Genomic DNA, 17910 nt, shown 5'->3' on the forward strand with positions numbered 1-17910 from the left:
TGTGATGCATATGATGTCATTGTTCTGTACGCACCTTCTTCACATAAATGACGTCTGGATGATGCTTTGGGGGCTTCAGTAGCATCTGGATTCGCTCATAGAACTGGATTCCATTTAGAGAGGTCACCCCCATGTACAGGAAGATTCCAAACAGCACGGCCAGCGGGATCTGACGGAGAACATCACTGATAACGATGGACAGACCTGTGAGGAGCCACAAACCCACATTGAATAGAATTTACCACCGAGGAGGTATCTGTAGGATATAGACAGCCTGTCCTAAGCCCAGAGGAGGTATCTGTAGGATATAGACACCCTGTCCTGATCCCAGAGGAGGTATCTGTAGGATATAGACAGCCTGTCCTGATCCCAGAGGAGGTATCTGTAGGATATAGACAGCCTGTCCTGATCCCAGAGGAGGTATCTGTAGGATATAGACAGCCTGTCCTGATCCCAGAGGAGGTATCTGTAGGATATAGACAGCCTGTCCTGATCCCAGAGGCGGTATCTGTAGGATATAGACACCCTGTCCTGATCCCAGAGGAGGTATCTGTAGGATATAGACACCCTGTCCTGATCCCAGAGGAGGTATCTGTAGGATATAGACAGCCTGTCCTGATCCCAGAGGCGGTATCTGTAGGATATAGACACCCCATCCTGAGCCCAGAGGAGGTATCTGTAGGATATAGACACCCTGTCCTGAGCCCAGAGGAGGTATCTGTAGGATATAGACACCCTGTCCTGATCCCAGAGGATGTATCTGTAGGATATAGACACCCCGTCCTGAGCCCAGAGGAGGTATCTGTAGGATATAGACACCCTGTCCTGAGCCCAGAGGAGGTATCTGTAGGATATAGACACCCTGTCCTGAGCCCAGAGGAGGTATCTGTAGGATATAGACACCCTGTCCTGAGCCCAGAGGACGTATCTGTAGGATATAGACACCCTGTCCTGATCCCAGAGGAGGTATCTGTAGGATATAGACACCCTGTCCTGATCCCAGAGGAGGTATCTGTAGGATATAGACACCCTGTCCTGATCCCAGAGGAGGTATCTGTAGGATATAGACACCCTGTCCTGATCCCAGAGGAGGTATCTGTAGGATATAGACACCCTGTCCTGATCCCAGAGGAGGTATCTGTAGGATATAGACAGCCTGTCCTGATCCCAGAGGAGGTATCTGTAGGATATAGACACCCTGTCCTGAGCCCAGAGGACGTATCTGTTTGATATAGACACCCTGTCTTGAGCCCAGAGGACGTATCTGTAGGATATAGACACCCCGTCCTGAGCCCAGAGGAGGTATCTGTAGGATATAGACACCCTGTCCTGATCCCAGAGGACGTATCTGTAGGATATAGACACCCCGTCCTGAGCCCAGAGGAGGTATCTGTAGGATATAGACACCCTGTCCTGATCCCAGAGGACGTATCTGTAGGATATAGACACCCTGTCCTGATCCCAGAGGACGTATCTGTAGGATATAGACACCCTGTCCTGATCCCAGAGGAGGTATCTGTAGGATATAGACACCCTGTCCTGATCCCAGAGGACGTATCTGTAGGATATAGACACCCTGGGGGATTGTTTACTCCCGCTGATGGTGGGACATTTTGTACTCCCGATGGCCACAGTCCGGCCCCCCTAAAGTCTGAAGGACAGGAAACTGGCCCTTTGTTTTTGAAAGTTTGGAGACCACTGATCTAGAAGAATTAATTTGTGAAGATCCCCGAATCCCCCAGATGTGATATGTGAACAGAATCCAAAAACACTAAAAATGACTGTGTGTGGTCTTTCCTTTAAAAAATGACTGAAATTGACCCAGGATAAGAGAAGTGGTACTCACCAACCATTATGGCAACCAGCAAGCCAGTGACTCTCTGCTCCTTCACCTCTTGGATTTTCGGTTTATCTCCTGGGGCCACGGCTTTACTCATAACGGTTAATGCGTTGGCATGTGTGACTGAGCGGACAGTTGTAGCAGCCATCCATGGCAACCCAAAAAGGGCGCAAATCCCACCCATGGTGACAATAAGCAGCAAGTCCAGATGAAATCCGGAGCCCTTCACCAGCATCCTTTCCTTTTTACTAATGATTAACCTGTCAGAAGACACAAGTTACAGAACCTATGCAGCGAAATCTCTTTATGGCAAGAATAAGAGAAAAAAATTGGAAATATTCCATTACTCTATAAACTCTTGACCATCCAGACACCAGAATACTGGGCAGGATCATTGTGTGACATCTCACTGGACTTACGTGGTGATCTGTGTCTCCATGAAGATTAAAATATAGACTAGAATCGCAGGAAGGACGCTCGCAAACATCATCCAAACTGGAAAAGGCTCCACAGATCCCAGAGGGTTCATCACCCAACCTCGCTTGTCCGGAGAGGTCACCTTAAACCCACTGGGGACACTGAGTTTCTGCAGGTAGAGAAATGCAGAGCTGGTGAGATAAGGAGATCTGATTGATCAGGAAAGAAGTCACGTGAAAACCTTTCATGGCCAAATCTCTCACCTGAGTGTAAGTGTCAGTGATACTGAAGTCCATAAGCACCATGATAAGAATGGCAATAGGAACCCCAAAATCTCCAATGATACGACGCACCTAAGGCAAGGGAATCATCAAAGAATAGTCAGACATCTAAGAATCAGACTTGAAGAGTGGATGGGTGGATAGGAAGAGGTGTGAGTGTATGGAGAAGAGTTAGAGAGTAGAGCATTGGATCAGAAGCAGTGAAACCATACAGAGAAGGGTTGAGGAGTAGAGGGATGAGCAGGAATGGGCAATCATTGGGCTGAAGGGTTGGAGAGTACTAAGGTGGACAGGAAAAAGTGGGGATATATGGAGAAGAGAGCAATGGATAGGAAGAGGTGAAATCATACAGTGGAACATTGGAGAGTAGAGCGAGGACAAAAAGGTATGAACTCTTATGGAGAAGAGTCGAAGAGTAGAGTAATGAACAGAAAGGGGTGGAGTCATACAGAAAGGAGATGGAGAGTACATGAATGGACAGAAAGGGGATGGAGACATGGAGAAGAGCTAAAGAGTAGAGGAATGGACATGAAGATGTCAAATCATACAGATAAGAGATGGAAAGTAGAGGGGAAAATGGGAAGAGTTGGGTCACACAGAGAAGAATTGAAGACTAAAATAAGGAACAGGAATTGGTAAAGACATACAGTACAAAGAAGAGTTTGAGAGTAGAGGGATGGATAGGAAGAGGCGGGGTCATACAGAGAAGATTTGGACAGTAGAGGGATGGATAGGTAAAGGGGGGGTTATACAGAGAAGAGTTGGAGAGTAGAAGGATGGATAGGAAGATGTGGGGTTAAACAGAGAAGAGTTGGGAGAGTAGAGGGATCGATAGGAAGAGGTGGGGTCATACAGAGAAGATTTGGACAGTAGAGGGATCGATAGGAAGAGGTAGGGTCATACAGAGAAGAATTGGAGAGTAGATGGATGGATAGGAAGAGGTCTGGTTAAACAGAGAAGAGTTGGGGAGTAGATGGATGGATAGGAAGAGGTCTGGTTAAACAGAGAAGAGTTGGGGAGTAGATGGATGAATAGGAAGAGGTCTGGTTAAACAGAGAAGAGTTGGGAGAGTAGAGGGATCGATAGGAAGAGGTGGGGTCATACAGAGAAGATTTGGACAGTAGAGGGATCGATAGGAAGAGGTAGGGTCATACAGAGAAGAATTGGACAGTAGAGGGATCGATAGGAAGAGGTAGGGTCATACAGAGAAGAGTTGGGGAGTAGATGGATGAATAGGAAGAGGTCTGGTTAAACAGAGAAGAGTTGGGGAGTAGATGGATGAATAGGAAGAGGTGGGGCCATACAGGGAAGAATTGGAGAGTAGAAGGATGGATAGGAAGAGGTAGGGTCATACAGGGAAGAATTGGAGAGTAGAAGGATGGATAGGAAGAGGTGGGGTCATACAGGGAAGAATTGGAGAGTAGAAGGATGGATAGGAAGAGGTGGGGTCATACAGAGAAGAGTTGGAGAGTAGAAGGATGGATAGGAAGAGGTGGGGTCATACAGAGAAGAGTTGGAGAGTAGAAGGATGGATAGGAAGAGGTAGGGTCATACAGAGAAGAGTTGGAGAGTAGAAGGATGGATAGGAAGAGGTGGGGTCATACAGAGAAGAGTTGGAGAGTAGAGGGATGGATAGGAAGAGGTGGGGTCATACAGAGAAGAGTTGGGGAGTAGATGGATGAATAGGAAGAGGTAGGGTCGTACAGAGAAGAGTTGGAGAGTAGAAGGATGGATAGGAAGAGGAGGGGTCATACAGAGAAGAGTTGGAGAGTAGAAGGATGGATAGGTAGAGGTGGGGTCATATAGAGAAGAGTTGGAGAGTAGAAGGATGGATAGGAAGATGTGGGGTCATACAGAGAAGAGTTGGAGAGTAGAAGGATGGATAGGAAGATGTGGGGTCATACAGAGAAGAGTTGGAGAGGAAAAGGATGGATAGAAAAAGGTGGGGTCATACAGGGAAGAATTGGAGAGTAGAGGGATGGATAGGAAGAGGTGGGGTCATACAGAGAAGAGTTGGAGAGTAGAGGGATGAATAGGAAGAGGTGGGGTCATACAGAGAAGAGTTGGAGAGTAGAAGGATGGATAGGAAGAGGAGGGGTCCTACAGAGAAGAGTTGGAGAGTAGAAGGATGGATAGGTAGAGGTGGGGTCATATAGAGAAGAGTTGGAGAGTACAGGGATGGACAGGAAGGGGTAGAATCATACAGAAAAGAGTGAGAGTAGAATGATAAACAGGGAGTGGTAAATAATGGTGAAGTAATTCAATTATGGAAATAATGAAATGGTCATAAAGCGACTCTTAGATGTTATGAGCATGAGGCTAAGAAGTAATTTCAAGGAAGAAGATATGGACTATGGAGATCTGTGGGGACAAAGGAAGCCACTGTGCTCTGGAAAAGGACTCTGGGAGAAGGGAGCTGCTTAACTGTTCCAGAAAAAGGCTTAGAGAACGGGAGTAGAAGAATAAGAACAGATCAGAAAAGCCCTAGCTGATATTTTACTGACTTGGTTTTTTTTTGGCGATATTTTATGGCACGTTTGATAGACCTACAATATGATGAACTTATCAATGAAAGGTTAGGGTTGGGCATTAGGGTATGGGTCAGGCTTAATGTTTAGGTGTTGAGGTGTTGAGGTTTGTAGGTGTTGAGGTTTAGGATTGTAGGTGTTGAGGTTTAGGTTCGTAGGTGTTGAGGTTTAGGATTGTAGGTGTTGAGGTTTAGGATTGTAGGTGTTGAGGTTTAGGATTGTAGGTGTTGAGGTTTAGGATTGTAGGTGTTAAGGTTTAGGATCTACTGCTAGGAAGAGTGTCTGGTAATGGAAGCCTTCTTTGGAAGGAACAAGGGACTCTCTACTGCTCGGAAGAGTGGTAATGGAAGCCTTCTTTGTAAGTTACTGAAGACCTTCTACTGCTAGGAAGAGTGTTTGGTAATGGTAGAATTATTTGGAAGGAACCAGGGACCTTCTACTGCTAGGAAAAGTGTCTGGTAATGGTAGCTCTTTTTAGAGGGAATCGGGGACCTTCTACTGCTAGGAAGACTGTCTAGTAATGGAAGCCTTCTTTGGAATGAAAACAGGGACCTTACTAGGGAGGTTTAGGATTGTAGGTGTTGAGGTTTAGGATTGTAGGTGTTGAGGTTTAGGATTGTAGGTGTTGAGGTTTAGGATTGTAGGTATTGAAGTCTAGGTTTGTAGTTGTTGAGGTTTAGGATTGTAGGTATTACAGTCTAGGTTTGTAGTTGTTGAGGTTTAGGTTGGGTAAGTGGGATTGAGGGATTGAGGTTTCTGAGAACTGACTTGGTTTATTTTTGGCGATATTTTATGGCACGTTTGATAGACCTACAGTATGATGAACTTATCAATGAGAGGTTAGGGTTGGGCATTAGGTTATAGGCCAGGCTTAATGTTTAGGTGTTGAGGTTTGTAGGTGTTGAGGTTTGTAGGTGTTGAGGTTTAGGTTTGTAGGTGTTGAGGTTTAGGATTGTAGGTGTTAAGGTTTAGGATTGTAGGTGTTAAGGTTTAGGATTGTAGGTGTTGAGGTTTAGGATTGTAGGTGTTGAGGTTTAGGATTGTAGATGTTAAGGTTTAGGATTGTAGGTGTTAAGGTTTAGGTTTGTAGGTGTTGAGGTTTAGGATTGTAGGTGTTAAGGTTTAGGATTGTAGGTGTTAAGGTTTAGGATTGTAGATGTTAAGGTTTAGGATTGTAGGTGTTAAGGTTTAGGATTGTAGGTGTTGAGGTTTAGGATTGTAGATGTTAAGGTTTAGGATTGTAGGTGTTAAGGTTTAGGATTGTAGGTGTTGAGGTTTAGGATTTTAGGTGTTGAGGTTTAGGATTTTAGGTGTTGAGGTTTAGGTTTGTAAGTGTTGAGGTTTAGGTTTTTTAGGTATTGAAGTTTAAGTTTGTATGTGTTGAGGTTTAGGATTGTAGGTATTGAAGTCTAGGTTTGTAGTTGTTGAGGTTTAGGATTGTAGGTATTGAAGTCTAGGTTTGTAGTTGTTGAGGTTTAGGATTGTAGGTATTGAAGTCTAGGTTTGTAGTTGTTGAGGTTTAGGATTGTAGGTATTGAAGTCTAGGTTTGTAGTTGTTGAGGTTTAGGTTGGGTAAGTGGGATTGAGGGATTGAGGTTTCTGAGAATGACAACATAAGCGTTAGAGCCAATACCAAGGTTAGGGTGAGTGTGACACTTTGCAGACACTGATGAGTATTATTACTGCACTGTTCCCCAATATGAACTAGCACAGCCATTCAGTAGCCACTCACCCTTCCAGGGAAAAAGTTACTATTCTTCAGTTTACGCAAAAAGAAAGCTATAAAAAAAGTGCCGGCCATGAGTACTAGAGAGAGGAGTGCTGTGTTCGGCTGTCCCAGGATGCGGGTGGGCACTGCAGTGCTGTTCTGTAGTGAGATGCTGGTCACATTCATATCCTCAGGCTCTGTCAGGTTTTTGGTATTGCAGTTCGTAAGAGGATGCTCCTGAAAAACCTGAAACAGAAAAGACAGAAATCTGCGTGTAAAAAACGATAGAAAGTTACAGTTCTGTGCCGGGTGAAAGATGAAATACAAGTACAGCCAGGTCAGGCCACAGGTGAGGAGCAGATAGTGGGGGAGATGGATGGTGGGACTTCTAGTTTGGAATCATCTGTCATGGCTTTAGGAAAAAGAAGATGGAAGAGGGATTGAAAGTCTTACCTTGAACAGCTTGTAGAAGGTCTCATAGATGAATATGAGGGAGATAAGGATGGAGAAAATTTCCTGCGTAAAACGTGAGACAAAGCGGACCAGGAAGCTTCCTTCGAAGGCCACAGTGGCCACCACGATGACAATTAGCCAAACGCCAATCCACACACGGCCAACCAAGTATTCCAGACCATTTGCAGAGCAGAACTGTTCATGAAAGAGGATTGTTCATTAGGATGTCAACCAAATGGCAATATCCACATAACAAGTCTCCATCTCTTTCTTCCTTCTGCATTATCGGTTACATTGTAAAGATGATCCAAATTCAGCACAATATCAACCACCAAATTCCAGAATCACCCTACTGCACACTAACAGGTTCCCCTTATCAATTATCCTTATCACTCGGCTTCTATCTTTTTTCTGGACTCCACACCACACAGGAACTGGTGTCTACTATGCATTGGCCAAAGTGTTGATTTTCTTCCTTCGCCTATTCTTCCCTGATTACTCTTCCCCAAGGTTTCCCAGGTATGCTCTCCTTACCTAATTAGCATTTGCTTGGATTACCTTTTATGCAAACCTCACCGTGTAAAAAGCTTCTTCAAACACCAATAAGGGTCCCGAAAATCCAACGACAAGTAGCGGCTGGGCCCCCAGGAGGCAGAATATTACTCCCTGTAAGCAGGTTCCAATGATAAGTTCTGATACCCCAAGCAAACCTTTTGTCTTCTCACCTGAGGAGGAAACATGGACAAGTGTAGGGTCCAGCAGACACAGCGTGGAGGTGGAGCAAATGATGGATAGATATGTGACATGGGGGTGATGGAGAGACACAAAATGTTTGAAGGAGAGGAGTATGAAAAGACATTTAGGTGAACAGATTGAGATCATTGCATAGAACAAATTACTCACCCAGAAGTCCCCCAAAAGTAATTGCAGGGGACAGTGCCGCAAAATAAATGAAGATGACAGCCGCCATGCATTGTGGACTGAGTGCATCACGGAAATCACTTAGATATTTGGGATAACGTCTTTGGATATCTCTTATGAGGCCCCCAAATGGTCTGCCAGTCCTCCTTAGAGGATCATCTTCCCCTTCGCCTGACACATCAGCTTTTGTGAGGAGATCTAAAGACAGAAGGGAAACAAGGAGCTGAGAATATGCTGGAAGGTGCATTTCCTCCCATATGGTATAAAAGAGCCTTTATCATGATGTCCACATCCCAGGTATGAAGCTTAGGCTTGGCCCACAAAACAAGTTTAAATCTAAGTCATGCCGGCCTCCCTTCACAATGACTAGTGCTGGGAAATCTGGATCTCCTTGGATCATAGCACTCCATTTCACAATAGGATCCCTAATATGTGATGCCCGCAGCTGAGAGACCCCCTCCCCCAATTACCGCTTTACTTTAGACAGAATATCCTGAGGCTTGCCCCTGAAAAGTTTTATTGGGAAAGCTGGCCAGTGTGACTAACTCATCCCAAGCAGTAATTTTCAACCTTCCTTTCGTTCTTTCACCGTTTCAACCCCTGACGTATAAAGGCCGACCTGCGTCCCCGTGTATGGTGTAGGAGTGGGTAAGGCTGACTCACCTATATCTTTGGTAGTGCTGACTTCTTCTGCCATCTTTTTCTCTTGGCCGTGCCGTCTTCGGAGCATCTCTCTCTGGAAGAGGGCCACTGATCGCAGAAGCTCCTCACCCATCACCTCAGAGGGTGGCAGCACCACGCTGCAGTCCAAAAACTCATTTATGGCAGTCAGAAGATCCTGGCGATCATCAGCGAGGTAGGCGGCCTCGTGGAATGACTGGGGGGGGGATATACATGGGGAGGGTCACGAAGGTGCACAGCAAGGAGAGGATAGACTTGGAAAATTAGGACAACTCAGAGGCCTAAAGGGAAGAGGAGTAAGGATGAGCACAGGAAAAAGAGAGCGGTGGAGACGGAGCAAAGGTGGGTGCACAGTTAAAATAAATACTGAAGTGAATAACGGCTATTGAAATGAATGAAAAGGCAGTATAAATAGAGTATATACAGTATATATTACAATGCCGCTATGAGAAAACTGATTTCCTTTCATTGTGTGATCTCGGGTAGCTTTATGTATAGTAGAAACATGTAAATGCAGGAGAAGGTTGCCCTCATATAAGGTTGGCCATATGGCATTTCATAAAGTAGGACCTAAATGTAAAGAGCAACAAGGCTGGGAGATCTGATCCCCATCCGTATTTACATGTTTCTCACGAAGAAATCGAATATTTAATTCTAGCCTCTTGTGCAGCTTCATCTCCCTGGGAAAGGAGAATAACGGAAGTCTTCTTTGGAAGGAACTGAGGACCTTCTACTGCTAGGAAGAGTGTTTGGTAATGGAAGCCTTCTTTTGAGGGAACCAGGGACCTTCCACTGCTAGGAAGATTGTCTGATAATGGTAGCCTTCTTTGGAAGGAATCGGGGAACTTCTACTGCTAGGAAGAGTGTCTGGTAATGGTAGCCTTCTTTGGAAGGAATCGGGGACCTTCTACTGCTAGGAAGAGTGTCTGGTAATGGTAGCCTTCTTTGGAAGGAACTAGGGACCTTCCACTGCTAGGAAGTGTCTGGTAATGGTAGCCTTCTTTGGAAGGAACCAGGGACCCTCTACTGCTCGGAAGAGTGTCTGGTAATGGAAGCCTTCTTTGTAAGTTACTGAAGACCTTCTACTGCTAGGAAGAGTGTTTGGTAATGGTAGACTTATTTGGAAGGAACCAGAGACCTTCTACTGCTAGGAAAAGTGTCTGGTAATGGTAGCTCTTTTTAGAGGGAATCGGGGACCTTCTACTGCTAGGAAGACTGTCTAGTAATGGAAGCCTTCTTTGGAATGAAAACAGGGACCTTACTACTGCAGGGAAGAGTGTCTGGTAATGGAAGCCTTCTTTGGAAGGAAATAGGGTCCTTCTACTGCTAGGAAGAACGTCTAGCAATGGTAGTCTTCTTTGGAAGGAATCGGGGACTTTCTACTGCTAGGAAGTGTCCGGTAATTGAAGCCTTCTTTCCTGGGAAGGAACCAGGGACCTTCTACTGCTAGGAAGAGTGTCTGGTAATAAAAGCTTTCCTTGGAAGGAACTGGGAACCTTCTACTGATAGGACGGGCGTCTAGTCATGGAAACCTTTCTTGTAAGGAACCAGGGACCTTCTACTGCTAGGAAAAGTGTCTGGTAATGGTAGCTCTTTTTAGAGGGAATCGGGGACCTTCTACTGCTAGGAAGACTGTCTAGTAATGGAAGCCTTCTTTGGAATGAAAACAGGGACCTTACTACTGCAGGGAAGTGTGTCTAGTAATGGAAGCCTTCTTTGGAAGGAAATAGGGACCTTCTACTGCTAGGAAGAATGTCTGGCAATGGTAGTCTTCTTTGGCAGGAATCGGGGACTTTCTACTGCTATTAAGTGTCTGGTAATTGAAGACTTCTTTCCTGGGAAGGAACCAGGGACCTTCTACTGCTAGGAAGAGTGTCTGGTAATGGAAGCCTTCTTTGGAAGGAACCGGGGACCTTCTACTGCTAGGATGTGCGTCTAGTCATGGAAACCTTTCTTGGAAGGAACCAGGGATCTTCTACTGCTAGGAAGACTGTCTGGTAATGGAATTCTTATTTGGAAGGAACTGGGAACCTTTTACTGTTAGGACAAGTGTCTGGTAATGGAAGCCTTCTTTGGAAGGAACGGGGACCTTCTACTGCTAGGAAGAGTGTCTGATAATGAAAGACCTCTTTAAAAGGAACTGGGGACCTTCTACTGCTAGAAAAAGTGCCTGGTAATAGAAACCTTCTTTGGAAGGAACCGGGGACCTTCTACTGCTAGGACAAGTGTCTGATAATGGAAGCCTTCTTTCCTTGGAACAAACTGGGGACCTTCTACTGCTAGGAAGAGTGTCTGGTAATGGAAGCTTTCCTCGGAAGGAACCAGGAACATTCTACTGATAGGAAGAGTGTCTGGTAATGCAAGCCTTCTTTGGAAGGAACCGGAGACCTTCTACTGCTAAGAAGACTGTCTGGTAATGGAAGTCTTATTTGGAAGGAACTCGGGACCTTGTAATGCTAGGACAAGTGTCTGATAATGGAAGCCTTCTTTCCTTGGAAGGAACTGGGGACCTTCTACTGCTAGGAAGAGTGTCCGGTAATGGAAGCCTTCTTTGGAAGGAACTGGAGACTTTCTACTGCTAGGAAGAGTGTCTGGTAATGGAAGTCTTCTTTGTAAGGAACTAGGGACCTTCTACTGCTAGGAAGAGTGTCTGGTAATGAAAGTCCTCTTTAGAAGGAACTGGGGACCTTCTACTGCTAGGACAAGTGTCTGATAATGGAAGCCTTCTTTCCTTGGAAGGAACCGGGGACCTTCTACTGCTAGGAAGAGTTTCTGGTAATGCAAGCCTTCTTTGGGAGGAACCAGAGACCTTCTACTGCTAGGACAAGAGCTGGTCATGGAACCCTTTTTAGGAAGGAACCGAGGACCTTTTACTACTGGGAAGACTGTCTGGTAATGGAAGCCTTCTTTGAAAGGAACTGCTAGGAAGAGTGTGCGGTAATGGAAGCCTTTTTTGGAAGGAACCGGAGACCTTCTACTGCTGGGAAGAGTGCCTGAACTCACCTTATCTGACATGAGGGTGGAGATGGACCTTCCAATTTCATGATAGTCCATATTGACTGTGCTGGGTCCCAGAAGAACAAAAAGAAAACGCACTGGGATAGAAACTTCCAACACAGAGTCCAACTCCACCGCTTCCTGGAGCCGCACAAATGCCATGGTAGGCTGATCAAGGAACTCCACACAGCCTGTTGGGACACAGCAAAGAAAATGTCACTCATTAGAGGGCCAGCTTGGTCAACTTTACAGAATCCATGTACTGTACCATGTATTTAAAGCTGTGTTTAGGGAGCTGATATTTGATTTTGATATACTGTATAATCTGAAACCTCCACAGCAGTGATTTATTAGATGGAAATCAGAACAAAATCCAACATTCCATATATTCTTTCTGAACTTAACCCAACATCTACTGGGAAGGAATATGGATCAGTTACATACCAAACTTCAACAATATGACCCAACAGCTGCTAAGAAAACATTGCATCAATCTCAAATGTGCACATTAATGAGAAAATAAGCAAGCATAAAGTCCATAAGTGAATAAATCCCAACACCAAAACGGAATACTCTGAGATAAAACTTCTAGATCTTCCACCACAGGTGCTCAGTATAAAGATGGCCACACACCAGAGCTGTTTGACCCCTTTTTACAGGATGGTCAAGAAACACTTTGGGAACACCAGATTTATTTCACTAATGTCATGACTCTACTCCAATGGCCACTCAGGAAGGAGCCAGAATGTAAAAAAATTACTCCGCAGGAGACACCCGTAGTTGCCATCACCCCAACTGGGTGAGAGCAATCCCAAAGGGTCAATTCCTGAGAATCAGAAGAAATTATGCAGGTGAGGAAGATTTTATGGCCCAAACCAATATGCTCATTGATAGATTCATAGAAAAGGGTACAATAAAAGAAAATTGGAGATTACAAGAGAACAAGTTATGCAAACTGATCTCCTTACCCTTTTGAGACCAAAAGCCAGGGACTCAGCAGGGGACCAATTCATCCTGGCATTTGTTTCAGGTTTTAATCTCCAATATAAAGATGTGGAAAGGATAATTAAAACCTACTGGCCAATATTACAAAAAGACCAAACCCTTAGAAAGATCCTTCCCAACAAACCTAAGCCTATTTATAGAAGAGCCCCAGGGTTACGCAATATGTTGACCAAAAATGTCATCCGGCCCCTCTAAGAAACCCCCCACTTTTTTGGACCGCACTGGGTTCTATAAATGTAAGAGATGCAAAGCATGCAGAATTACTAGGGACAAAACTAGGAAAGCCACTAGCATTCCATCAGTGGCCACAGGTGGGGAAAATCACATTAGGCAGTTCATCACCTGCAAAAAAAAACCTAAGACATAAAAAAAGGTGGGCAATCTAAATGACACATTGAGGTGTCACTAGTGCCAAATATGTGCACAAAAACATGAAACACACCAAATAAAAATGATTGAATATTGTGACATAAAATAAAATTGTGCAGGGAAATGTTAAATAGCCCTTATGAAAATGTCACTAACATATATCAAAATATACTGTGTCTCTTTAGAAACAAAGATGCTTGTGAATAAATGATACGGTGTGGAAAGAAAAAAAATCAATCCATTAAATGAAGACAAAAGAACAATAAGTTCATGTAGATGGGACACCAAGATGGAATCCCAATGTAATCTCAAACGGAATGGTAATGCTTCATTCCGATGTATAACAATCAGAACAATCCAGCAGTTTAAACAACACCCGGGGTTGTGCCTCCACCGTCTGGGGATAGGGGGGTTCGGGACTCTTACCATGAGTAGTGGATCCACACGCCAGCGGCGGTGAATCGTACAAGCGTAGATACAAGCGTGGTCTGCATGGATCAGACTCCAGGGGAGAGACACGTGGTTACCACCCTTGTTAAGATGTACCTACTGCACATTTTTATCTGTTTACATGATTATTACCTTTTTATAGTAACCATCTGTCTTGATGTTGTACTTTTATTTAAATAAACTCCATCATTTTTGACCAATGCCATGTGGAGGCCCTTTTTCTCTTTTTTTTATCCTAAAACAACCTTTGTCCGCATTATTGCCTGGAGAAGTGTGGCTGGTGACTACTTGTAGTCCTGATCTTTCCATCTACTGGACATCAGAGAAGGAGTCGGAGTGTCTCCCCCCCGGAGTCTGATCCATGCAAACTGTGCTTGTATCTACGCTTGTACGATTCACCGCCGCTGGCGTGTGGATCCACTACTCATGGTAAGAGTCCCGAACCCCCCTATCCCCAGACGGTGGAGGCACAACCCCGGGTGTCATTTAAACTGCTGGATTGTTCTGATTGTTATACATCGGAATGAAGCATTACCATTCCGTATGAGATTACATTGGGTTTCCATCTTGGTGTCCCATCTACATGAACTTATTGTTCTTTTGTCTTCATTTGATGGATTGATTTTTTCTTTCCACACCGTATCATTTATTCACAAACATCTTTGTTTCTAAAGAGACACAGTATATTTTGATTTAGGTTTTTGTTTCCTTTACAATTAGTCTTATTGTTGTGTTGGCAGCTCATTCGTTGTGTCAGCGCAGTCATTCTACTTTTATATGTAGTTCATCACCTGCGACACAAGATATGTCACTTACCTGCTCGTGTGTCCATGCAATTTCCAAAATGTTGGCAGGACCACTAGAACCATGGCCAAAAGACTGGGAGAACGTATAGATAATATAAAAAACGGGTTCAAACACTACAGTGTATCCAACCACTTCAGGTTGGTGCACAATAAGGGCCCCTCCTTACTCAGGTTCTGGGGCATTGAGAGGGTTCACCACCAGCATTGGAGAGGAACGGACATGACCGAAAAAGTGTCACAGATGGAAACACAATGGATATATAAACTTCAATCTCTCCACCCTTTGGGATTAAACATCGATATTAACGTAAAATGTTTTTTTAACTGATTATTGATTGCAATAATATATCTGTTTTTTAAAGAGATTGGGTTTTTTAGATTAGAGTCCTGATTTCTCAGGGTTTCTATCTTAATACCTTTTTTTTTAGTTTACTGTACTTTCAGAAGTTTTTTATTGTTATTATATAAACTGTTTTTGAGTATTATATAAATTATTTTAAAAAACTTTTTTTGTTAGTATAGGCATGGTTGTACAGTGGAACCTCGGATTACGAGCATAATCCGTTCCAGGGGATCCAAAGTACTCGCATATCAAAGTGAGTTTTCCCGTTGAAGTCAAGGGAAATGAAAATAATTTGTTCCGCATTGACTTCAATGGGATGTAATACCGCATGCGGCCTGAGGCTGGGGGGGCGCCGGAGAACCTCGGAAATGGCCGAAAAGGCCCGAGGACACTTCGGCGGACCTCGGCAAACCTCGGAAAGACTTCCTAGCTGAGATTTGCTGAAGTCAGCCGTGCTGTACTCGGGCCTTTCTGTGCATTTCCGAATATGCGTTCGGCTCTACTCAGCTCCGGGCCCCCTCCACCTCAGGCCAAAAGCGGTATTGCACACCACTTTGGCCTGAATCATACTCGTTTTGCGAGACAACACTGACAAACCGAGTTACAATTTTTAAAAATACAGTGCTCGTATTGTCGAAACGCTCATCAACTGCGTTACTCGCAATCCGAGGTTCCACTGTATTGGCAATTTCGGCCATATGGATTTTTACCACTAGATGGTGCTGTCCTAATTGTTTCCGTCATATAGAAGATTAGAGGCATGGTTGTATTGGTTATTTCGGTCATTTGGATATTTACCACTGGATGGTGCTGCCCTAATTATTTCCTTCAAGCCTCAATACACCCATCTGACCTCACTCAGCTCTAAATTGCATCCATGCACCCAAATAGTTCATTTATCACTGTTTAGGTGATGGTTGACCACAAATACATTTTATGTATTAGTTTATTCATTGATCTCTTTGTAAGGTTGGCTATTTATGTGTAGTGTGGGCAGTCTGTGCGCATCAATGCTCCCTAGAGGCAGATTCTGGATTACATTTTTGTCTTCTCCTCCATTTTGGAGGAGCCCCACCAATAGCAGCATAAAAGCAAGCAGGAAGTGGCGTGACATCACTTCCCGAAGAGCCATTCATGGCGAAACATGTTGGAGCGGAGGATGCGTCACTTCCGGGTCCATATTTGATACCCCACACCAGGCTTTGCACCTTCGGAGTAAGACGTGGAATGCACGCCCCCCCCCCCCCCAGGGATCAGCGGACTCGCCGTTTACACCCAGTTCCGGGCGTTATCACATGTGAGTGTATCTGCTATCATTGCTGCTGTTGTTATTCTATTAAAAATTCCTACATTATGAGACTTTCATCTGTGTCTCCTGTGGAGTCATTTTATACATTCCAGCTCCTTCCTGAGTGGCCATTGGAGTAGATTCATGCCATTAGTGGAACCAATCTGGTTTCTTGACCGTCCTGTAAAAAGGGGTCAGACATTTCTGGTGAGTGGCCATCTTCATACTGAGCACTCGTGGTGGAAGATCTAGAAGTTTTATCTTCTCATTAATGTGTACATTTGAGCCTGATGCAGTGTTTTCCTTTTTGCCAGTTTTTTTATATGAACATGTATAGCGCCTTATTCTTTATTTTATAATTTCGCACCGTTCCAGTGATTCCTTCACTTTAAAGTGGGCGGCTATTTGTTTATATGTTCTCATCCCCACAAGGCGCCATTTTTTTTTTGGTACACATTTTTTGCATGACCCAACAGCCACCTGCTCTGACCATCCGTATTCTCTGATTAGATGTTCCTGTTGTGGCAAATGTCCCAACAATCGACATCCTTCTCAGTGCCGGCCTGGTCTGTGGGTAACACTGGCCTGACGAAGGGGATCATTTCCCGAACCTGAGATTCATTGTGACCTTCATGTTTTTCCACCACATCCATACCGGAAGTTTCCAAAGACACTCACCAACAAGCACCACACTGGCCTCGGCATTCTCAGGAATCTTTTCCAAGAGTTTTAGTTCATGTTTTGACTTGGAACGTTGGATTGTGGGTAGAGATGGAAGGGATTCTCTCTGAGGAGACACATTGCTCAGGTTATAATGACAGCCAGGCATTGCCCACCCCTCCCCCCATTCCCTACCCCATGTACACATCTCACCTCCCGTTCTATATCAATTTTTGTCTCCTGATCTGATGGATCTCCACCCATTAAAGGGTCTGTTAGGTTGGGTTCACTGTTCTGAGAGATGTGATTGGTGCTGTGATGTCCAAGCAGAGAACCCAGACTGGCAGTCGAAATATTCCGAGAAAATGAGTCCTTCTCGTCGCTTGGGTGACTGAAATACATGAAATGCCCATCAGTAAGAAAATCACCCACAGCCAGTCCCTGCTTGTATAGGTGTACCCTACCTGTATGAATAGGTGTACCCTACCCATACCGAGCGCCTCTTAATGTATACATACAGGTGACTTCACCTGCTTGTACATACAGTCAGGTCCATAAATATTGGGACATGGACACAATTCTAATCTTTTTGGCTCTATACACCACAATGGATTTGAAATGAAATGAACAAGATTTGCTTTAACTGCAGACTTTCAGCTTTAATTTGAGGGTATTTACAGCCAAATCAGGTGGACGGTGTAGGAATTACAACAGTTTGTATATGTGCCTCCCACTCTTTAAGGGACCAAAAGTAATGGGACAATTGGCTGCTCAGCTGTTCCATGGCCAGGTGTGTGTTATCCCCTCATTATCCCATTTACAAGGAGCAGATGAAAGGTCCAGAGTTCATTTCAAGTGTGCTATTTGCATTTGGAATCTGTTGCTGTCAACTCTCAATATGAGATCCAAAGAGCTGTCACTATCAGTGAAGCAAGCCATCATTAGGCTGAAAAAAACAAAACAAACCCATCAGAGAGATAGCAAAAACATTAGGTGTGGCCAAACCAACTGTTTAGAACATACTTAAAAAGAAAGAACGCACCAGTGAGCTCAGCAACACCAAAGACCCGGAAGACCACGGAAAACAACTGTGGTGGATGACGAAGAATTCTTTCCCTGGTGAAGAAAACACCCTTCACAACAGTTGGCCAGATGAAGAACAC

The 17910-nt window shown here is 44.4% G+C and overlaps 1 protein-coding gene across 3 annotated transcripts in view; it reads right to left on the minus strand.

Annotated features, from left to right (window-relative positions):
* The window catches only part of SLC4A2 (solute carrier family 4 member 2), a 73219-nt gene that overhangs the window by 16954 nt on the left and 38355 nt on the right, over positions 1-17910 (minus strand). For all 3 annotated transcript variants that reach the window (XM_073632600.1, XM_073632601.1, XM_073632602.1), the window contains exons 9-20: positions 16961-17138; positions 16766-16874; positions 11833-12017; positions 8812-9025; positions 8131-8346; positions 7804-7952; positions 7228-7422; positions 6799-7020; positions 2521-2610; positions 2260-2426; positions 1847-2100; positions 35-204 (exon numbers count right to left, since the gene is read on the minus strand). In XM_073632600.1, the coding sequence (XP_073488701.1) occupies positions 35-204; positions 1847-2100; positions 2260-2426; positions 2521-2610; positions 6799-7020; positions 7228-7422; positions 7804-7952; positions 8131-8346; positions 8812-9025; positions 11833-12017; positions 16766-16874; positions 16961-17138 (2149 nt within the window). The remainder of the gene's footprint in view (positions 1-34; positions 205-1846; positions 2101-2259; positions 2427-2520; positions 2611-6798; positions 7021-7227; positions 7423-7803; positions 7953-8130; positions 8347-8811; positions 9026-11832; positions 12018-16765; positions 16875-16960; positions 17139-17910) is intronic.

The sequence above is a fragment of the Aquarana catesbeiana genome, linkage group LG05, assembly GCF_042186555.1.
Source record: "Aquarana catesbeiana isolate 2022-GZ linkage group LG05, ASM4218655v1, whole genome shotgun sequence".
NCBI lineage: Eukaryota > Metazoa > Chordata > Amphibia > Anura > Ranidae > Aquarana > Aquarana catesbeiana.